The 25,224-nt window shown below is 38.5% G+C and overlaps 1 protein-coding gene across 1 annotated transcript in view; it reads right to left on the reverse strand.

Annotated features, from left to right (window-relative positions):
• Positions 1–25,224, reverse strand: part of LOC113091600 (microtubule-actin cross-linking factor 1-like) — a 156,899-nt gene that overhangs the window by 92,401 nt on the left and 39,274 nt on the right. Inside the window, 2 exon segments of the mRNA XM_026257176.1 lie at positions 586–675; positions 2,475–2,536. Of these exon segments, the coding sequence (XP_026112961.1) occupies positions 586–675; positions 2,475–2,536 (152 nt within the window).

Raw genomic sequence — 25,224 nt, forward strand, 5'->3', positions numbered from 1 at the left:
GCAAAAAAGAATTTATATATATATAAACACACACACACATACACACACATACATATACATATATATACACACATATATATATATATATATATATACACACAAATACACACATATACATATATATATATATATGTATGTATGTATAAAGATGAGGTGAAAGAAAGGAACACAGATGGATAGATAGAGCAGTAGTTGTGTAGGGCAGGTGGTGTGTCAGCACTCTGTTAATCCACACGTCAGTCAGTCTGCCCCAGTGCATCATGGTCCCCAGCCATCAGTGTGGGCAAGACAGAGTGCAGAAATAATGTACTAATGCAGATGTCTTTACAACACATTGCAGTACATGTCAGACTTCTGCAAGGCCTGTATCTGCATTCTGCAACATCAGCCACAAGCCAGGACACTTAACGATATCAGCCTAACCCCCAGATCAACTCATGTGACACCTGAACTGCATTGTGTAAAATAAAGCAGATCACTGCCTCATGAACTGCACAGGAGAATTGTATACAGCATTGGAATCAAATTTGTGTACACCTTATGTATAACCTCTCTGTGTTAAGGTAATGGTAGTTCATTTCTCACCAATGTGACGCCAGACAGCACCTCAAGCAGGGAAATGAGGTTATGCCCATCTCTTAGATCCTCATACAGGTCTGTGATGTGCTTCCGCACCTGGAGAGAAAGAGAGAGAGAGAAGGTTAGAGTGAAATTCCTTACAGTCTTTAGAGGCCTATGTGTAAGTGTTTGTATTATATGCAGTGGTGTTATGTTTTTAATAGCGTTTGTGCTAGAATTAACATGTTCGGTTACATGCTTTTTACATCAAACTGTATTTCAAGGACAATTAGAAAACAAATTGTTTTTATTTTTTATTTTGGTTGGATGCGACCCATTAACAAAAGCTGTTTAGATGAAATAGTAAATTAGTTTCGTAGAGAGACAACTGCAGTGCACTAACTCTAACCAGCAGAGGACGCCAGATTCATGGAGATTTGACAGTAAACTGGCAACAAGAAAAACATTGGAGGATCTTCAAGTTCTGTACTGAAGTGCATGTGTGTGTGTGTGTGTTTGTGGATTCAGAGATCCTAAACTGTACACAGAAGATCCAACACAGCTGTCTCCCCATAGAGCCACAGAAGAACCATCTGCTGAGTATTAAAGAACATCCTGACAACTGAGTCTCACTATCCTCTCCATTCCCTCCCCTTTTAACACTCAATTCAGTTTGAAAGAAATTAATACTTTTATTCAGCAGGAATGCATTTAATGAATCAAAAGTGACAGTCAAGACATTTTAAATGTTACACAAATATTTCTTTCTAAAATAAATGCATAAATTAAATTACATATTAAAATATTTTATAGACATTATATATCTTTTTAACATATTTTTTACTTAATTATATTAATTTGAGTGAAAAGTGGGATAAAAAAAAAAATGAATGGGAATTTGAAGCTAGCAGTGTTTGTGTAAAAACTGAATCATGTTTTCCAGGATGATTTGAGAAGATCAAAAGAGCATCTTGTACTTCAATGCAAACAAGAACATCTGGAAGTCTGTATCAGTCTGAGCACATGATCAATGTCACTAATATTGTTACGCTCATATGTGTCTTCCCACACTCCCTGAACACAGTGTAATCATTTCTTTCCATCTCTGTCTCTCTCACAGGTGCATTATCAGGGGATGCCCTGTCGCCATGGACAGAGAGAATAACAAACTAAACTTGGACACTGGAGCAATACCCTAGTGGAGGAGTATTAAATAATAACATGTGTCACACTCAAATGCTTCCTCCCTCTGTAGACAGCAGTCATTCCTGTAGACAGATACATTGTGCAACCCCATCTTAGACCAGTTGAATATTTTTGTGTCTTGTGTGAGAAGTGTGTAAAGGACTTTAAACACACTGCTTTCAGTCAATGTAACATTGCCTGATGGGAACAACATACCTGTTCACCTGACAGAAATGAAGAGAGAACGCTAACAGGTATCATCACCTACTGTTGTCTGTCATTAGAGTCTGTCGTCTCTAATACAATATAAAGAGATCCCCAAAGGGTCACAGATGTCCAGTATATATAACTCACTACTTGTAAAGTCTAACATTAGAGCAACACTGTTCAAACAAACTCATCTCATTTCCTGTGATCTGACCTGCAGTACAGCATTACAGAGATGGTTATGAGGCCACTATCTCTAACCTCAGATAGTGACTCTGACCTTTCTGCGGTTGGTCATCTGCCCTGCCCTTGAAATACCCAACATTCTTTGCTCTCATGATCTGTAGTCAGTAGGGCAGGAGTTACAGAGGATTACCAGATTCACAAATATAGTTCTGCAGCATGACAACGTGCTCAACATCTTTTCACAGTCATATGGACAAAATGCTGGAGAGACACCTTTGTTATTGTGTTTTTATTAAACCACTAGCAGTGCCTAATATTACAGAGATGCAGGACTGTACCTTTATGAGATGTTTGTTGACCCATTTTGTGAAAGTTTTCTTCTGCACCCTGTCCCGTTCATCTGTGAAAAAAGAGATAGAAGAGGAAACAGCAGAAAAAGAGGGAGAGGTGAGAAGGGGGGAGGAAGAGAGTTTGGGTTAATTATGTATTATTTACAAGAGTCCCTTCATTCTTGCTTTAAATAGCCTCAATTCAAACACAGAGCATAAAATGCTACATCATGTATTTTAATGAACAATATATTAATAAAAGTTATACATTTTACCTGTGGTCACATGATTTAATAGAAAGCCACACTGTGACTACCATTCAAAAGTTCAGGTTTGTAAGATTTTATTTATTTTAATTTATTTATTGAATTATACTTTTATTTAATTTTTATTTTAATTTTTAAGAGCTTTAAATTGATAAAAATGATAGTATTTCAAATACACACTTTTTTTTTTTTGTATAAACCTTCCATTATAGAATCTTGGAATATCTATTATGGTTTCCACAAACATATTAAGCAGCACTACTGTGTTCAACACTGATAATAATAAGATTTTTTAATAATAATAATTGATAATAATGTTTCTTCAACATCAAATCAGCATATTAGAATGATTTCTGAAGTGACACTGAAGACTGGAGCAATCGCTGCTGAAAATTCAGCTTTGCCATAAAAATAAATAACATTTTAAAATATTAAAATAGAAAACAGTTTAAACTGTTAAAATATTTCATAATATTGCACGTTATATATTACTGTTTTTTTATTTAATAAACAAGCCTTGATGAGCATGACTCCAAAACTTTAGAACTTAAATGTGTGTGTGTTTGTTATTTTCACAGAAAGGACACACCAGTGTAAAATACAATGACATCCTAGTTGTTTCCTGGCAATACATGTATAAAACATCCGTGCTTTTATTTGTTTATTTATTTTTGTATAAAGCCTTTTGGAAAGTGATATTAAATCCAAAATATAAAACAATTTAATTGTCAGGCAAAACAGGTTATAGCAATACATCTTTAGCTAAATTAGCAAAGGTTTGATAAAAATGGAAACTAGGTTGAAAGTTTAAAAAAAGACCAGTTAATAGCGTCATTACCATTGTCACCTGACCTACATTCTCCACAACTTACTATAACATGTAGCAGGCTGTCAAAGTCACACATGAATGCACGCTCAGAACACCGTGACAAGAGCGTGTTCGGCTTGATGTCGCGTCATACCACACTGTAAGCACCCAGAAATGCCCAAACATCTTGAATGCTATTTAATTCAGTACATTTAGCAGCGATCTAAGTGGACATAGTACAGTCCTGTTCTGACACCTGACGCCTCAGATATGCAAACAAGGAATTATGTGTAGGAAGTTTTGAACTGAGACGAGGTATTTGCTCTGTTCGTTATTCTGAACATGCCAGACTAGTGACGCAACCATGCACAGAATAGAAATCGATCGCACAACCCTGCTGTTCTATGAGTTTGTTACACTCCTGCTTTATCTGCCTCTTTATTTTGGCCTCTTACAGTGAGGTACAGTTAATGTGGTTGCTATGGTGAAAAAGCAATACTAAGCAACCGTGTGGTGCGCTTCCTCCGATAAGCACACAAAGAGCATCCCACTCTCAAATTCACAATATATATGCACGTATAAATTATATATACATGCTAAAAAAAAGTTGTCATATTAATGTCATCAACCTAAATGAAAACAAAAATAAAATACTGAGTAAAAACAGCAGTAGAGTTCTTTACTAGCGTGGGAATTAAGTCTGGCAGAAGCTGACGTTTTAATGAGTACAGCAAACACACCTTTTCAGCTTTTCACATACTGTATCTAACACACCCACTTTTGCATTGTGGATCTTATTCATGCATACCCACCCACACACACACACACACACTATTGCAAAAGAAATGTGTGTCATGTTACTTATCCCCTTTTATCCATATGTCTGTAACTGTCATATTCTTTTGTTTCTCAATACAGGGTGTCATTATGTTGGTTCACACACCCTAAACTGGGCAAACGTGGTTCAGAGAGAGACTCACGCTCATCCACGTGGGGTCGCACACTGATACAGTGTCACAACAATAGTGGACAACCACATATCAGCAAACGGCACATCCGCTGACACACAAATCACAGCGTCCATGTGACCAGGTGACGACACGCGCACAGGAACACAAATAGAAACTGACCTGCGCAGCACATGAGTGCGTGCAGATGAGCATTCAGGCTCCGCTCCGTGCAATATTCAGGTCGCATTCTGGTGGTGACTTATTCCTTTCGGCTTCCAGAACGATCTACCTTCCCCTTCATCTTCCTGTCATGTCTCTGAGTGTGGCGTTTCACACCTTTAGTCCAAACACACTCCAATCTGTCATTCGGAGTTGAAAATCAAATCCACTCTCGAGGAAATCAGGCAGAGATATTTTCACTTCCTCCTGATCTATCTACAGCTCCCACACTCTTCCTCCTCGTTCACCGGTCTTCATGTTTGCTGCCATGTCAAAGCTCAGCTCAAACATGCAGCTTGGCTAACATGTGCATGTCAAACTCTACAAGAGCTCCACCTTCACAACTAAATAAGGAGTGATGTTCCCCTCCTCCCTTTGAACTACTGCCACTCTCGCTCTCTCAGAGGAGAGATGTGTCGTAAATGCAGTAATGAGTGCTGTCCTTTCCACCTCTTGCTTTCAAGCTCTCACGCTCCGTGGTTTCCTGTTTGAATGAAGAACCTTTTTGTGCAGCAATCCATCTTCAAGAGTCTCTTTGCAACCAAAAAATTAGCAAGCCTATAAATGAGAGATTATCATGCATAGGATGATGTCATCTGAAGAGTTTAGTGACTGCCCTCTGTCGTCATGCGAACACCTGTCCTCAAGTGCACACCTTACCTTTACACTGGAAAAACACCTTGAGAAAACTATGGTTATGACAACAACCATATCCATATCATAAAAAGTCTTGTGATGCAAGGTGACATGGTCCAATCGAGCAATAAAGAAGTGAACGACGAGATGTTGCATGTTCATTTCCTCTGCAGAGCTCTGCATTGAGGAGAGTATGAAAGTGAAAGTGAAAATGAGTGTGCATGGGGGAAAAAGGAGAGAAGAGAGAATCCTGGGGACTTTCAGGGATGAAGGAAAGCAATGGATGAGTCTAGGGCTGCATGAGAACAGTTATTATGCTGAAAAATTATGATCACAATTATTCATTCTTTTTCTTTTAAAATTGCATTAGTTATCGTACTTTCATGAAGCACAAACAGAGAAAATGTCAACTCAAGTGCAAGATTTATTTGACCTAATCTCAACATTATGAAAACTGGTAAGAAGCTTCTCTTAAAGCTAAAACAGTGAAATACCTAATATTATTTATAATAATTCCAAATTATGTTTATGTTTTTTTTATTTAAACTTTGACTTTGTATTGTAGAACAGTATTGTAAAAAAAGACTTTGTTTTGTAGCACAGATGTATTGTAAATGCATTTAAACAGCAACCCCAATGCAGACAATGTAGTCGAGATTCCTATTTGGATATAACCCAAATATCGACGATTATGCTTGAATAATCGAAAGAAACATCAATCATTTTCACAATTAGAAGACAATTATACATGCAGCCCTACTAGTCACGTAATTTGATTTCCATGTGTCATATTTTCTAGAAACGGTGTGAGATCACAAACATATGAGTCAGCAAAACTAGCAGAAGTAACGAACATGATGCTTGCATGATGTCATAAAGCTGTGACCAAACACAGAGCTGCAGCCAATCAGCAGACAGACGTGATCTGATATTTGATCCCACGGCGTCTCATTTAAACAGCTCTGTAAATCCCTGCGATGATGCTGGAGGCACGTAGGAAAGACCCTGATTATCCTTTGAGAGTACAATGTACAGCTGGACCGTCACAAATGGTCACCCCACAATGCCGTTACAAGACAGCTTTTCTCATTCCTCTTTCATGTCATTTCCATTAGTGCTCCTTCCACTTATACCAGCTTTGTCTCTTCCTCCAGCAGATTTTCAATGAACTCTCTACTTCTGTTTCCCAGTTTCTCATCTGATTTTTATTTGGACACACCGTTGTTCGGTCTGAACTATAAATACCAGACAGCTTACACTCCTAATGCCACACAGAGTGCTTATCCCTCTCGTTCTCTCTCCCGCCCCTCTTCTTCGTGGTTATCTCCTCTAATCTCTCATCAGGTCCAGTTGGACAGTGCTCCCTCCTCCGTGCGCTCTCTTCTTCCTGGTTTGCAGTTTTCTCAGTCCAGTTCATCTTCTCTTTCATTCATTTTTAGATTTAGACTCTCTCTCCCTCCTCATGGTGGCACTCTGAGGCTGGCTCAGCTTGTGTCCTCCTCTTCTCACTCCCTCTCTTCCTCAAGCACTACTTCTGTTCTTTTCCATTTGTCTTTCCACACGAACAACAAGTTCAGTCTGTGGATTCTGGGAAATGGGGGATGATGCCGCACATTTTAAACTTCATATTCTGTCTGTGTATAATCCATGCAATTAGCTGATCTCCCCTCCAGCCAGCCCACTTCATCCAAATTAGGTTTCCTTGGGACCACAGTTCTCTAATGCGATGTATGCGATATTTAATGCGCATCTTGACAGTAAAGACGGTTCTGTAATCAGCAGTAAATCACCATCACCTGCGTGCTTTCACATGGAGCAGAATTTACTACACAGATCCGTTGTTCATTGACAAGCTGCAGAAAACATGCGCAAAATATGATTGTGGTTTTGTGGAGCTTGTCAATGAACAACGGATCTGTGTAGTAAATGCTGCTCCAGGTTAAAGCGTGCAGGTGATTGAGATTTACTGCGGATTTTTCAGACCTAGATTTTTGTATTATGTATAATATTTATGTATGCTATTTTAAATATTATGACTGGGTTCAGTAGGACATTTAAAAAAATAATACTTTTATTCAACAAGAATTTATTAATTTGATCAAAAGGGACAGTAAATACATTTGTTAAAAAATATTTTTATTTCTGTAATATGTTTTTTTTTTAAGCCTTCCGTTTATTTAAAGAACACTGAAAAATCTCTATATTATGGTTTTCAACATTGATAAATGTTTCCTGAGCAGCAAATCATATTAGAATGATTTCTGAAGGAGCATGTGATACAAGACAAGACTGGAGCAATGATGTTAAAAATTCAGCTTTGCCATCACAGGAACAAATTACATTTAATAAAAAAATAATATATCAAATAAAAAATAATATTTTACAATATTACTGTTTTGACTGTTTTTAAAGGGGGGGGGGGGTGAAATGCTCGTTTTCACTCAATATCCTGTTAATCTTGAGTACCTATAGAGTAGTACTGCATCTTTCATAACTCCAAAAAGTCTTTTGTTTTATTATATTCATAAGAGAAAGATAGTCTGTACCGATTTTTCCCGGAAAAACACGACCGACTGGAGGCGTGACGTGTGGGCGGAGCTAAAGAATCACGAGAGCCAGTAGGCTTTTGCGCTGATAGCGTTTGGAAGCTGTGACATTAAGTGAGGACAAAACCAACCAAAACAAACCATTGCTAACAGTCAGATTCAGCCGTTTATTTATGATCCAGAGGCTGAAATTTAACAAGGGCAGCAGCAACAACAGCGGCTCTATGTGGTATGTACTGAAACTGTATATATATTTGCTTAGCGGTTTTTGAAAATGATTGAGATATTTGAAGCCGTATTACTCACCGCATGCGGTTCCAACACACGATCGTGACCCTTTTTCGTTGGGACTGCATTATCCTCAAGAAATAAACGATGTGCAAATCCGTCGTCAAACTGGGCCTTGTTTGTAAAACAAGCATCTTCAAAATGCAGGGAACAAACAAAAACACTTGTACAACTCCGTTGATGCTCTGTAAAAATAAACTCCATCCACTGGTCCCTTAATGCTGTTTCTCTTTTGGTAATCTGTGCAGGGTTGTCTTGCCCTGGCAACCAAAAACACACTCCTTTTGTGACATTTCGCGACGCTCTTGCTTTGATCAGTGAAGTCTGTTGTGCTCTCAGTGCTCTGCTATACGGGAGCGCACTCTTCCGGCAGAAGTGCCCTCAGGACCCATATAAGGAAATTCCGCTCCATCTAACGTCACACAGAGCCATACTCGAAAAAAACTTTCCGAAACTTGTGACAAACCGGAAGTAGTATTTTTGGAACAGAAATACTCCTTCAAACGTACAACTTAATTTTAGAAACTTTGTTCATGTTTAGGATGGGAATCCAACTCTTTAACAGTGTAAAAAACTCAGTATGCATGAAATAGCATTTCACCCCCCCTTTAAATCAAATAAAAGCAGCCTCGGTGAGTAAAATAAACTTCTTTAATAACAACATTTAAAAAATAATTCCAAACAACCGCACACTTCTAAAAACAAATCACAAAGCAACCCAAAAATGCCAAATATCTTCTGATATTTGGCCACCAATGTGGAGGACAGGCCTACTTTTCCATTTACAATACTATGTCATTTACAGCTTGTGTTATCCAAGGTTCTTTTGCTTGTATTTAAGCATGCAAGTTTCTACTTCGTTTAGGCCTACAGGTTAAGATTTTCTGCCAGCGCCATGCTGTTTGTATTAATTATTTATTGTCACATGTCAGAGGAAGTAAAAGCCAAATGTCTCACTCAGGACAATTCTCAGGGATAAAGAGGTGCTAGGACTGTAACAGTAAGCTTCGGCAGGAGGAGCCAAAGCACTAAGACCCATTAAAACAAAGTCTATTAGTCTTGAGGTGTTGTAGCGGAATTCAGACAAGCATTAACCTAAGAGGACACTGGGATTGATGGATAACAGTGGGCAGAACTCTGGCATTAGTTTTGGATTGTGTTCCAAATAAATCACCCAGACTTGAGGTTTACCGCTACTGTATTAACGTGTAACTGAGTACAACGGCAAGAACAAAAAGTGGTTGCTAGTGAAAACTAAACACAGAGAGACACATACAAAAGCTAATAACGGCATGTGCCCAACCCTGGCCCTTTACCCACACCCATGTTCTGCTACACTTCCTGCTGTTGCTAATAATAACCTCTGTGGAGCAGTATTGCATCTCTTTCACTTTTCAATCGGTCCACCACACGCAGGCCTCGACTGCTAGCATATACACTAGAGAGACAGACCTCGCATGACCCAGAGCTTGCTCACCCCCATACACGTATGCATGGATGCAAATCGGCCAAGAGAACAGCCCCCTGCTCCACTCAGACATTTCAACAGATCAAGCCACATGAGAGTTACGTGAGTCACAGATTTGGCCACTTCTAGCAAACTCTGTCCTTCTCACGATACCTTAATCACATCTTCCAGTATAATACCAGCTAAAGTGTCAAGATATCACACATTCATCATATTGTTCTTTATACAGAGTTCTTTACAGTTTATACAGACACATCTTTTTGGTCGATTAAACTGATAATTATTTCCATGTTTTGGCAAAACCTGATAATTTACAAATAAAAGAATTCTATGGTTTTGCCTAAAAGTTAAAAAAAAAAAAAAAAACATTACAACCTGAAAACTGTTTTTCAAATATCACATTGCAAATTAATAAAATATGATTGAAAACATGAGGGTGAGTAATTAGATGTCAGAATTTTCATTTTTGGGTGAACTATGCATCCTTTTAAATTGTAATAATCTCTCACATTATTAGTGTTTTTAATGTTTTTTTTTTGATAAATAGCCTAAATGCAGCCTTGCTGAGAATAAGAGACTTCTTTTAAAAACAGACAAACAGACGTACATCGTCTGCAGATATAAGGTATTTCATTACACTTTAACAAGTAATCTGAAAGGCCCATATATGTGCAATATTGTAAACGAGCCCTCATTAACGGAGTTTAATGCCACAGTTATGTTAGAAAGCATCTCGTTCTTGTTTCTGTGGCGGTGCGTCAGACTCGTCACGCGGCGTGCAGTCCCGAGCATCAGTTCAATTCAGCTTCACTCCAAATATATGAACTTACCTGTGTTGAATACTTTATATTTAATGTGCTCGTTTATTTCCAATATTAGTGTTAAACTGTTGGCCTTTAAATGAAATCTACTATTGATTTACACCGTTGACTGATTTTGCAGAACATTTAGACCGATAACTTCCGTGCGCAGATGCAGCAGATTTGTCACAGAACGCACGATATGACAGTTACATCCAACTATATATGAACTAGCTGTTTTAAATACAGTATTTGATATTTAACGTTAGTTTATTAGTATGTTTGAAAGTATATTTTTTTATTTTTGGTGATTCATAGGCTCTCTCTCGGACACCTGCGCGGTTTAAAACACCAAATAGTTATGCTATGACAAGAACAAAGAGTCTCTCTCTTGCTTCACCCATGCACGATAATATTGTGTATCGTCGATTTCACAGACTGACTATATGACGATTTGAAAAATGACCATATCGCCCAACACTACACCATGTCACAACATTGTGCCCACTTGGGTACAACACCCCATTTGACTTGATCCTTCCTGACTGAGAGCAATCACCAATAATGCTCACAAGGACATTCAACATTACCCAGGACCACCTCTGTTCTTCACCCAAAGCTCTGCAGTCAAAGTCTGAACTAGCCACATGAATGCAAAACTCAATTCCCTTACAAAAGCATAATGGCACATGACATTAAGTTAATTGCATAAATTACAGCAGAGCTGCAATGTTTACATGTCAAAGACAAACTTTGCAATGACAGTTTTACACTGTGTGAGGCTTATGATTATCAGTTCTGTGTGAGAACATAAAACATTTATTACAGCACAGCATGCAACACAAATATAAAAGAACCTTAGAAGTCTTAGTACATCTGTCATCTCCATACCACACTTTTTTTTAAAGGTTTGCATCAATCTTTTTATTATTTTTAATTAAATTATGTTCAACCAATAAGCTACACAGAGTTACAGGAAATTAAGTTGTAGCAGAAACAAATTAAGTTTTTAAGTTGATTACACACTCACACACACACACACACACACACACACACACACACACACACACAAACAAAATGCTGTTCCAGCTAATTTCAACATTATTGAGCGATGGCCCTGGAACCAATTGATCTCATCGATTTTAATTCAAATCAACAGCTAGCAAAGTACATGATAAATTTAACTTATGTAAATTTTATGATTTTTTTTTTTTTTTATTACTGGCATTTGCACAGTCATTGCTTATGCAACTATGGTAACCATTAACCACAAAAACTTCATCATAAAAACTCTTAAAATATCAAACAAATGTTAAGCATTTATTTATTCAGTCCTATGCCAAATATGCTGGGAACTAAAACTCATTCAGATGATTTACCTTTCAATTAAAAAAAAGTGAAAATAAAAACATAAAAAAAAATGAGGCAGGAATTTCAATAGTTATTGTAATGAATAAAATGTTGGCAACTTAAAAGGGTTAAATAAATCAATATTATTTTAAGTTTTTTTTTTATCCACACATTTAAGTCATGGTACTGTAATACGTCTCGTGAATTTCTTTTTTTGGGGGTCCTGTCAACATGCTATATCTAAGCATCAATGTAATAGGAAGAGGCGGAGCCAAAAATGGAAACAATAAGCCATGAGATTCCCTCCCGGAGTGAGTGACAGACACCTAAAGCGACAGGGAAAGACACATGCATTACCAAGACAATCTGCGCTCCTGGCGTTCTGGCGTCTACGGCACAACCACACTCCAGTCGCCGTCAGAAGGTGAGCTGCCACAAAGAGCACCGGCAAGAAGACTTCTGGATCAAACAGTTCCATAACTTGATCTCAAACTCAATCACGTTCCAAAAATGTGTCACTTCTTGTCCACTATAATCTGCGTAGCTTGGATCCCTCCTTTAGCAACCTTTCTTTTCTCTTCTCCAATTTTAGACATCAATCTATGCGCTTTGCAAATGAAGAAAACCTTTTACTATTCTCTCCAAGTTTCCCTCTTTTGAAAAAGTAACTGCTGAAACGAATCATTTAACTCAGTCTTCCTCTGTCTCTACTCCCTCCTCTCTCGCTGACACACTTACACTGAATTCCTTTCCTCTGAAACAAGCGGCATGCATTTAGCTATCGCTCCATGAGCCGTTATAAAGCCAAACATGAACAAAGAAAGAGAAAAAACTAAAAAGAGCATCAAGTTTTCTCTTCTCTATATCTGCCCACGTGGCTGGCAGCTCGTGTTTCTTGTTCGAGACAGTGCAGCTATTGGCGCATGTTCATGTGAAGTGGATGTGTGTTTATGTGTGTGTGTGTGTGTATCTCTGTTGCTATGAGTGAGCGCTGTCGTCTCTTCCATATTTACACGAGACCTTCTACGGAGAGCATCCTCTGTGAGCGGTGAACTTGTATAAGGGGGAAGAGGCAGATAGCATTGATGGGTGTGTGACCACTGACCCAGTGATCTCATTTGGGGCGAGCTGCATTCATTGAATGTGTGAATGATATGAGAACTAAAGGTGCATGATGTTACAGAGTCGTTCTGGCATCAGTTTGCATGTACTGAATGCTGTATGCGGTCATGCAGTGATACAGCATGACTAACTCCAGTCAAAGCACCTGGGGTTCTCACTGTTAGAGCCTTTACTGTAAACAGAAGTATTTTAGCTGAGTGCAGATGGTGCTGTGACTCCAACTGCATGTCATTTTGGGTGTGCCTAAAGATGTGTGCAACGGTTTGAGGCAATCAGTGGAATCATTGTGGTTTTGTGGTGACAGGTGGGTACATTAGCAATTTGGGTGGGGGGGGGCATCCAATCGTATTTTATCAGTTCTATAGTTCTGTCCAATCACATTTGTCACCGATCATATCCACATACTCTGCAGTCTGATACTGTATCATGTATTTACAAAAAGTAAAAAAGGGGGAAACACTAAACGAAAAGGGACTTTACAAAAAGAAAGCTTATAGCATGACAAGAGGAGATAAATAAAAAAAAAAAAAGTATTTGAGGGCGGGTGTGAAAAAAAAAAAAAAAAAAAGAGTAACAACTGCAAATCTGTGGCAGCTGTGTTAAACCACACAGGATCTGGGGTTTACATGCTGGTAACAAGCTTGACGAGAAGACCTCAATTAACATGAAAACAGAGAGAAAAAAATTGTAAACGTAAAAGACATCTGGTGCGTCCCGAGTCACACACTTCTGCACTATTTAAACCAGTTTTAAATAGTGTGATTAGTACGGTTGGGTATCATTTGAATCGTATTGATTCCGATTCTGCTTATCAATTCCAATTCTTAGCAACTCCTTTTAAACAATTAGATGTTAAACATTTATTCTGTCTTTTTACAAAGCATTTTGTTGCAGTTAAATGACATGAGCTAAAATCAGCAGCCTACAGAAAACTAACACACAAGAACGTTTGCAGATGGTTTTAACAAAAAAACCACGTTTCAGGTACAAAAATTGAAAACAAAGTGTAAAAACTGCAATTTTTTCTTTTCATAAATAAAATATAGATTAATATTCATTAAAGTTACTGAAGATATAGATATTCAGTCAAGATCAGTGAGTGACAGGCAGCACGTTTATTAGTCTGCTGTCTCTTCAACGAACGTATACAGATCTAAAATACTAGTTTCTTTTTCATCGGTTTACGTTCATTTAAGAATAAAACATCTGTGTTTTTATGATGATATACTAACATATTTTTATGCATATTTGTCGCAATATGTGAAAGAGAAGTCAGTTCAAACGCAAGATCTCGAGATGTGTTTTTACAAGTTGAACTTATTTGAACTTGACTGCAAAAGATGTGAACAGTCAAACACGTCAGTCTAACGTGTTTACTTAAAAAAAGCAATGAAAATAGTCCGCAATTTCCCTTCCTGTGCTTAAATGTTTTAAAATCACGTTAAAATGCAAACGCAGGAATCTTTAAGTGGAATCGAAATGCACGTCTTTTTGAATACTTGGTTCTTGGAAAACTGGAACCAGCTCTCGATCCCCAATCCTAGTGATTATTGTGTTCACGCTGAAAACTCAAAAAAGAAAAAGTGCACTTCAAATATGACCCAGGCATGTTTTGTGTGAGATTCACCCAACAACACAGACAAAAAGCAACACACACTTCAATACAGCACCATGATCTCTCTGTGCACGAATCCAAATCTAAGCTGCCAAACACTGCATTCACAAAGCAAAGGTCAAATGAACACTGACAAAATGACAGAAGCAGATGATCATAAGATGATGGGTGTTCCTGAAGGTCCGGTTCAAATGCTACTGGATATATGCAGAAGAAACACAATAAAGTCTGTTTGCACATCTACAGGACAAACAGAATGTGATGCATGACTCTCAGGTAAGCTGTAGGAAAAGGCGTTTCCCCTGAGGACAGCCACAGGTAACATGGAGAGACAGAGAGGAGAACATGGAGAACTCTTGCATATTTAAATATGCAATTCAACAAGGAAGTTGACATGGTCACCCTGATGTCTAAACCCCCCACCCCACACACACACACACACACAGTAACCCAAAATACAATTTGGAGCTCTTGCACTAAAATATGTCTTCACCATTTCAGTCTAGTGTCCCTCCTACAAATCAAACACAAGGTCACCAGAAATGTGCTGACCGCAAACAAAGGCAGGGTGTAATGGGGACAGATGGAAAAAACCCATTCAGGGACCATACAGAATGCTTTTTGCTTTGAAAATTGTGAGACGTGGGCAGTAGAAGGGGGAAAAGAAATGCAAGGTTTGCGTGAACGGTCACTAAGAATAAGTGGGACACGTCAGCTACAGTCTAAAACACTTCAAAGACAAATGTGGGCTAGTCACAAGTTTATGATACTTTTATGATGCGTTTCCTCTAAGTTTAGGAGCTTGACATCTGAGGTAACTATGAACTATCAAGTGTGAAAAAAGCTTCAGAAAGAACAAAAACATTTTGGCTTCCATGAAAAAAAAAAAAAAAAAAAAAAAAAACTTTTGAAACAACACTATGTTGAGTAATGTCTTTATTTCTGGACGATGTTTGGTTTAACATCCCAAACATGAAAGCAATTGTGCTTGTGAATAATGACTGTACACAAACAAACCTCTAAACACACAAAATAAAAAATTATGTTCTCATAAAGCTAACCGACAGTTCCCTGTAATACTAAGAAATAATGATAGAGGGCAGTGTGGTAACAGTCATAGCATGTGAAAAAGCTAAAGTCAAAGGCTGCTCTGCTGCTTCTAAAGCCAACAACAATCAGACTTAAGACATGACATCACCGCTCTCAACTGATCTCAGATGTTACTTCTCACTGGTCTGATAATGACAACAGACGTCAGTAATCTGCCTGACATGCACAGGTGAAGCAACACAGAAACTCACCCGAGGCAGGTATCATGAAACGGCAGAACTTTAAAGGAAGAGGTAAAACCACAAGACTATTCAAGAATTTAAACAGATAAGCCTAATTCAACACACCAACAAGATAATACTATTTTTATAATAATATTTTTAGTCTTCTTATTCTAATTGAAGTTCTTGATAATAACACGATCTGGTGTGGCGCAGCAAAATACTGTAGAACCCATTATAATCAGTGATCCGGTCTACACTGGATCCGGCGCGAGCCGCGGGACACAACAAATCTGCCTCGTTCTAGTTATGACGTACCGACACAAAATTAAAATGATTTGCAACAGTCGCTTTGTCGCATCCAGTGTAGACAGACAACTGTCACATCCGGTGTAGACACGGTGTAACTGCACTCAGTATGTGTAACCCATCCCCTGTTTAAATATGCATGAAGGTGCCACTAAAAGATGACTTCAAACTGAGCAGACTTCATGCTTCCACACAAACAAAAACAACCTACACGGTACAGAGGCAAAGCTTAACACCGGTTTAATCTCACTGCCTCAGACCATCTACACAAACAATTTGAGCAGACCGTCTGAGTATACTATAAATATTGCATGAATAAAGCAGCCCAGAGGAACCTTTACAGGAACAATTATGAGCTGAATGCTCTAAAATACATAATATATAATGCTCCACTTTCATTTTTACTAGTTTTTGTCTTTGAGATTTTTAAAAATGGTTTAGTTTATAGGAAAAAGAATATTCAATGCATTACTAAACTCTTGACTAAAGGGGAAAAGTCAGTGAACCGAACAGGACAAGCTGAGTGTTTGTGTGTTGGTGTGTGGACACTGACACCACGGCTGCGTCAGAGTCTATGGCTGAGCTTCCTGGACTCAGTTCAGTGCAGTTTAAAAGGTCCTTTTTATTGAGCCACTTTGCCACTGCAGCCAGGAAGTGGAGCACAGAGTCATTAGGCAAGCACAGAGAAACCGTCCCTACGGTAGGAATGAAGTGTAGAAGAAAAAAAGAAACGATTTACTCTCACACCTCTGTGGTGAAAGAGCGCACGTCTCTCATTCCTCTTTCACCCAGGAGCCGAACCTCCCGAGCTGACAACAGGCTTATTTAATCACAGGTTAATGGTGAGGAAAAGAATGGAAGAGGGGGATTGGGGGAGGGGATACGGAGAGAGAGAAGGTCGTGAGAGAGACTCATTTCAAGAAGAGGTCAAGAAAGGGAAAGGACAGAGACCAGGGAAAGAAATAAAGACAGAAGAGTTAAAAAGAACGGGGGAATGTAGGAGGATACACAAATATAAGACTGAAAGAAAGAACGTTACCATCACCTCCATTTTCCCCTGGCTCCTGTCATCACCACGGTAACCCGTAAATTAGGTACCGGCCTTGCCCTCTGTCAGTCACTTGACCCCTCATAAAAGACCTCTATTTCTCTGTGAGGGACCAAGCGAGACATTGACCAAACTCCAGTTGATGCATCTTTTCCAGTGGTGGGAAAGCTGACAATCATTGACCCGTAACATTGTCAGTATGTTTTCAAAAATGAGAACGACATGGTAGGTGCTGTTGGCTGCCATAAAGCTGGGTGAAGATAAAAGTTTGGGGAGATAACTGGAGTGAAAATACTGAAAACAGGGATGTCAATTAAAGTCCAAACTATCCAGTATTTGGTTTTAAGCATTATGTAACTTTCTAGTGTCCATTTGTCAACCTCCTGTTGTTCGTTGTATGTTCATGCCAATTGTTCACATCAAAACTTTGGCCTTAAGGGATGTCCCAAATCAGATAAAATTGCTTTAAAGCTGAATTTCAGTGAATAATTGTGTTTTCAAGAGTGACCATTGCAGTCCCCTTCAAGTGTTTGAGACAGGGGTTGCACTGGGATGTGAGAATGGTGTAGAGTGGGAAGCATTTAGCATGAAGAGATTCACAGCTGAGCTTTGTGTGTGCTCAGTGCAGCCAGACACGCACTGTACCATGGGAAAGGGCCACCAAGAGTGTCCACTTCAACAAGAAGAAAGGCCTTGTGTCCATTAGCATGAGTTTGTCTGTGTGTGTATGATGGGAGTCATGCTCATGGGGTTCTATTAGGATGGACTAAACCATTCAAACTAGTCAGATTTTCCAAAAAAGAAAAATCTTAATGGTAAGGATGTCTAAATGTCATCAAAATGTAATGCAGGTTTTTCTTAAACGGACAACACATTAAATGACCAGTCGCCTTGTTAATGAGTCTGACCGCAGCTGTTTCATTAAGGAAAGGTAATCCGTTTTTAACGAGCCACTCTAGGCCTGGAGCCTAAACCGTGCTGAGAAGGACTGGACCCTTGAGAGCTTTGGCTTGTTTGAAGTGCATCACAATGCCTAACTACAAAGAACAGGAGAGATAGAGGGCAAAAAGGGGAAAAGACAAAGATTACAGAGGTTAAGGACAAGGCAAGATTCAAGAGTGTTTTAATTGTATGGGATGTTAGTTTTAAAATGAAAGGCTCCACTATGATATCTGAAAAGTTAGGGTGAAAAATATTTAACTGGGAAGTAGGGCTGTCAAAATTGCTCAAAAATGACGTTTGAATATTCCCTCTAAAAAAACACGAATATTCGAACTATTCGAACATCTGGTGGCGCATGTTGTCAATGACGCGCATTACGTCAATAAAGGAACAAAATAATACAAAGAGACATAACTACTTGTATAGGTAGTCTATTTAAGTTTAAACATATATAACAACGTATTACCTACACAAAAACAAGGAAATCAATTAATGGCCAAGACTGCAGACCTCACGCTCTCTCACCCTCACGTTCTCTCGAATATTAATTTTCACCTTCGAAATTCGTTTTTTAAAACCTATTCAAATCTGTATTCGAATTTAGAATATTCGTTGACAGCCCTACTGGGAAGAGGAGAAAATGGTGAAAAGAAAGAGAATCAAGTGAGATATTGGGGCCATGAGAGGAAAACTGAATGAGAGAAGCATGGGGCCCCAACATCCATTCAATTGATCAATAGGCCCCAACCAGTACAGAAGAAACAAACAAACATCAGTGAATTTAAGAACTCTCTCTTTCACACACAGATAGAGACAGACATGTTTACAGGCAATGCCTTTACCAGGCTTGAGCTTAGGGAAAACCACAAGGAAGCACCGCTATTTAACAACTCTCTTATGTAGCACAACTTCCTGGTTTAAATGTTCACTCTCAGAATATTCAAATCATTTTTGCTTTCCCTCCCTATTTACACACAAACAAAATAAACCTCTGGGCAATGCATTTCTGAATTGATTTCCTGGGATGGTCCAGCTCAAGTGATTCAATCTTTCCCACACTGCTGCAAGAAGAGCATTCCAGAAATTAAGGAATGTGTCATCCAGAAGTGTTAATAAAACAGAATATGTAACCGAAACAGTGACAGATGTGAATGCACCAATGACAAATATATATATATATATATATATATATATATATATATGAATGATAATGTAATGTAGAAGATAAGGCAGTGTGAACTAATCAATCACCCATCATAATTCAAGCCTGAAAAGTTAAGTTGCATTTGCTTGTAGATCAGGAACACACATCTATTGGCATCAGCTGATAGTTTTCTAAATGGTTTAGTTTAAGATACAGAGAGCAAATGTCAAAGTGAAGAACCAACATACAGGAACATATTAAAATTGTGTAAGTCAGAAGGTCAAAGGCTGTAAACATGTTTTTATTGACTGATATGTATTAAACTTCCCTGAAGAATTATTAAATAGATCAGCCACAACAACAAACAAGATAACTCCCATCAATTATTATCTTGGGTCAATTTAAGTAAAACTGAATTATGATTAGAAAAGTATGCACTACAGTAAATACGGAATGTCAAAGCACCAAGAACAGGGGCAACAAGCTTAAATCTCCTCAAAACCAACCAAGCAGAACTGATCTATAATTCACAAAAATAAATCTAAAAACAACAAAGACTGGTCTGAAAAGTAAACGGCAGGTTTTGAAACCAGTCTCTGAGCTGAAACATGGGAGGACTGGCAGAAAGACAAAACGTTTGCCTGAGGAGTCACTATCAGTAGTGCCTCGTTTAAGTCAGTAGGAGAGGAACAGAGTAGCAATATGAAGATGAGCAATGCTCAGGGGACTGCTGGGAACTCCTACACATAACACAAACGCACCCATATGCATAGCACAAGACTGGAACAATAGATCTTCCCACCACAATCTCTACAGCCATTATTACCCTCTAACTATCCTGTGATTATGGAGACCGCAACCAGTCACTACACATGGTTGTACAACCTTAAAAGAGAGCAGCTTATCACCATACTGAAAGATTATTATATAGAAAGGTGCAGTTTAGTAGTGTGGTGCTAAAAACTGATATCAAAAATGTCCTATAGTACAACATGATTTTAAATCTAATTCATGTTACATTGTGCTGCTATTCAGAGCAATTCAGCAGTTAAGACAGTGAAGTGTAAAAACTACACTGACACATTACATTTTGTATTTTATACACTAATGTTCAAAGGTTTGGGGTTGTAAGATGTTTTTGAAGGTTTTTGAAGGAAGTCACCACCATAATACTGTGAAATATTATTATTTCTGTTTTGACTTTCTTTTAAAATGTAATTTATTAGTGATGGCAAAGCTGAAGTTTTCAGCAGCCATTATTGTAGACCTCAGTGCCACATGATCCTTCAGAAATCATTCTAATATTCTAATTTTATGCTCAAGAAACATTTATTGTAAGTATAAATGCTGAAAACAGTTGTTATGCTTCTTTGATAAAGAAAAAATGTTCAAAGGAACATAATTTATTTTAAATATAAGCCAACTGTCTCTGTTGACCAATTTCATGTGCCTTTGCTGAAACTCATTAATTTCATAAAAAAAAAAAAAAAAAAAAAAAAACGTACTGACCCCTTTCTGGTATTAAAGTTTCAGAAATTAAATTATAAGCAACAATGGCATAAGTTCCATAGACTGTATAAAACAGATCAGTTCATGGCTGAATGTACATCGGGAAAAGAAATAATGTTTGTTTTATTGCACAGAACGATTGTTCCACTTCTTAAGACTTCAATATAATGTCAGGAGCAGCAGGAATTCATCTCCTTTTTTTGAATGTTCTACTAATGAAAAAAAGTCAAAAACATCTCGAGTCCTGAGGGTGAATAAATTAACAGCAGATTTTCATTTTTGGGTGAACTATTCCTTTAATTCCAAATTCTTGACAATGAATCTATTAAATAATTTCATCAACCACCTGAGGCTGTGTAATTGCTGCCTAAGGCATCAGTACTGAAGTTCCAGAGCTGGGTATCCTACATTAGCCAAAATTTGGTATCCTAATTACACAGTAAAAGAACTGATACAAGGAAGGTAAGAAAAATACACTTTAAAGGAGATAAAAGACAGGACGGCCGAATCAGTCCTGAAATGTGCAGTTAAGCCGAATTTAGGACATGTCCACAGAGGGCATAACAGGACCGTTTAATAATGTTTTCATCTTTTCACCAGCAGTATTTTTGCCGTTTTGAAGTTGTTTTCTCATGGGGGCTGCCACACCCAGCTGGCACACAGGAGATATGCAGAGTGCTTATCTCTGACACTGCCTCGGCCTGCACGAATTGGCATACTACTGCTTCATGCCTTCTGAGCATCTCTGCTAGGACTGCAACAACAATAGTTTACAAGGCAAATAATAATCAACAACTTCATTGTGATTATTCAGTGCTTTGAATACAGACCATCAGTGGTAGCTTTAAAATGGCAAAAACTGATTAAAAAGCCATTGAATGTAACTGACATTGTCAAACTAGAGCATGCAGGTACATGTCAAATTAATAAACAAATGGGGCAAAAATCTTATGGATCAAAACCAAATTTATTTTTAAACATATGGTAATTATTTATATTTTTCATATGAATATTTAAATTAAGCAAAAAAAGATATGCACATCAGGCAATTACATGTAAAACAACATGTAAAGCATCATTAAGTTTGTAACTCAGACAAACGCACACATAGAAACACGCATACAATTACACAAGCATGCACACACACACAAGCAAACAGACTAGTCTGTACTTTGCTCTTTGGGACAAAAATAGTAAAAAACATTTGATCTGCGACACTGTGGAATTAGTCAGAGAGATGACCAGGAAATCACTCTTCAGTCATCAGCTGTGTGTCCGTTAAATCAAATTACCTCATGTTTTACAACTCTTAATGTAACAACCATGCTCCAGACCAGGCACTCTGTCACAGAGCCAGTGACAGTGGCAGAGAGGTTGTGGGAGTAAATCTGGTTGGCCGTGAGGTCTGGCGGCAGATCAAAGGCTCGATACGGTATGTGCTGATATAATCAAGAGTAGGAAACACATCAGGGCTGACAGTTAGCTGATCAGTAACACCAGAGCACTCTGGTGTTACTGACGGAGGGGTTTGCTTTGAACCATGTTATTTGAGGTCATGTTCTAACCGAATTAAAGATGTTACAAGGTCACCCAAATAGATGGCTCTGGTGATTACGATGCTAAAATTGAGCAATCCAGTATATATCCACTAGTTTTTGCTATTTTGAGATGATTGGCATTAGTCAATAACTTGCAAAAAGGTTGATTAACAGTAGTCAGACTCAGAACACAAAGCACGGTTTGTTTCCAAATACAGATATGGACATCAGCCGCTGAAAACCCCTTACCAGTCAACAACCACTCAAAAAGGAAACAGGAAATTTTCCCTCTGAATTGCCAATCCACACTATGACTGTTCTAAACAAAGGAAGGTGAAAGTGATGCTCGGTCATGCGACAAAAAGAGTGGGTTAACATTTAACACACTCTTGATGTAGGCACCTATTGTAGAGTGAGAGTTTTAAACAGATGGAAACATTTGTGCTTTCTGAAATGGGACAGTGACAAATAAGAGAATCATCATGTGTGAATGGCATTTTTTTTAAATGTATTTCAGGAATAATAACCCATATACAATTCCTTGTATCCCCCTGATTTCAAACTGACCTGAACTCCTTTTCCTCAAAACAGATCTTACACATTCCTATTCAAACACTGTATCAAATCTTTCTGTAGTTTGTGAGCGCTCATGTCTAAGGCTCATGTTGACATTTATGGATCATCTTTACAAAGTTTGCAGTATGTAATAAATCTTATATTTGGATGGTGCAAAGCTGTTATTCTCAGCCAGCTGTCTGACTGTACATGTGAGACTCGGGGAGTGTATTTGATGAACAAATGCTAAGTATGAACTCAAATGTACTGCCTGAAAATGAATGTAATCAGTTTTTTTGGCCTTGGAGAAGCCCAAACGGCACAACAGCAAAGGTCTCGGTGAGTTAGAAGGATGGGCTGTCTGCAGCTTGGTGGTCAGCGTGCCGAGTCTGAGCCAGGGTTGAGGGAGATTGAGACTAATCAGGGTTAGCTGGATCATAGTTCTGGGGGAGATGGCTCAGCAAGTCAAGCCACAGTGACCAGATTTCAAGAGACAAACACTAGACAACACATATCCCTGCGGTTCTGAACTACACTTACACCCTACCTCATTTATCTACCATCTGTCTTCAAACACGGTCCAGGTGCTCCAACCTGAAACAGGTGCTCCACCACAACAACAAATGTACCACAACTATACCTTGCCTAATTCTACTACACATCTTAAAATAAATAGCTTTATCTTTATTGGCATCTATGGTCCTGTAAATAATTTTCAACATCCATGAAACCTTTCCATTCACCAAAAAAGTTCTAATAATGGAAAAATGTTCTTAAAGGATTAGTTCACTTCTGAATTAAAAAGGTCCTCATAATTTGCTCAACCCCATGACATCCCAGATGTTCATGTATTTCTTTCTTCAGTGGAAAATAAATTAAGATTTTTGAGGAAAACATTCCAGGGTTTTTCCTCTATATAATGGACTTCAGTGGGGTTCACTAGATGTAAGGTCCAAATTGCAGTTTATTGCAGCATTCTACATGATCCCAGACGAGGAAGAAGGGTCTAACCTAGCAAAATGACTGGTCAATTTCTAAAAAAAGAATAAAAATATATACTTTTTAACCTCAAACGCTCGTCTTGTGTAGCTCTGCTATGCCCATGTGTACTCCGTGCGGTTTCATTTCGAAACAGTTAGGGTATATCGAAAAACTCCCATCTCATTTTCACCACCAGCTGCACGATATTGGGAAAAACTTACATTGCGATATTTTATTTTTCTGCGATATATATTGCGATATGAAATAAAAAAAATATTCTTACAAACAAAAATGGGGTGAGCAAACTTACATTTTCATTTTAAATTATTTAAACATCGACACCATCGTGTCAATTGATTAATATGCGGGAGGGAGAGAGAGCAAGACAGCGCTCGTGTTGTTTGAAGACATTGAGTGTGCAGCCGGGGCTTTGCGCGCGCGCTCCCTCTCTCAGGCCGGTGACAGGTGCAATATAAATAGGCGTCGGGTCTATTTCTAGCATGCACGTGTTTTCCGCGCCGACGCGCGTCTCATGCAGGCAGTCTGCAAGCTCTAACCTGTTAACATGGGAGCCGAATTAAAAACGCACACGCCACGCAGCTGAGATGCTTGCGCCACGCATCTAGTGTGTCGCTGGCTGCGCGCTCGCGCTCTTTGGCCCATACAGTAAATGAATAACGGATCAACTATGACAGCCTACATCGCACATCCTGCGATGTGACTATCGTGGATTTGTACATCGCGATATCGATGCTTAAACAACACATCGTGCAGCCCTACCACCAACTTCAAAATCGTCTTATGTTGCTGCAGAAGTAGCGACCCAGTGTTTAAAAGTGAACGCTTTGAAGCTGCGCTGAAGCTGCAATTTGGACCTTCCACCCAGTGAACCCCACTGAAGCCCACTATATAGACAAAACCCCTGAAATATTTTCCTCAAAATAACTTTTTGCATTTCTTTTCATCTGAAGAAAGAATTGCATGAACATGTTGGATGACATGGGGGTGAGAAAATTGGGAAATTTTTGTTCAAAAGTGAACTATCCTTTAACACGAAGAAAAAAATGTTTCTTTTAAGAACTGTTCTCTGGAAGATTTGTTTGTGGAACCCTTTATTTTAAGTGTGCATATAGTTCAGTATGTTTAATGTCCTCAGTATATGGCTTTTACTGATACCAACAAGGCTGTAGTATCCTCAAACATAATCTCCTTGAAGCTTAACCTGATAAAACTATTATTTTGGTGAGTTAAGCTTCATACAATGACCTTTCTCAACATAATATTGGGATTTAGCTTGCAAAGGACTTAGCAGGCCTTAGACAATACCGTTACTGTCTAGGTATTAGGTAGAGCTGCACGATTAATCGTTAAAAGATCGCGATCTCGATTCAGAC

This window comes from Carassius auratus, unplaced genomic scaffold (genome assembly GCF_003368295.1).
Source record: "Carassius auratus strain Wakin unplaced genomic scaffold, ASM336829v1 scaf_tig00214237, whole genome shotgun sequence".
Lineage (NCBI taxonomy): Eukaryota > Metazoa > Chordata > Actinopteri > Cypriniformes > Cyprinidae > Carassius > Carassius auratus.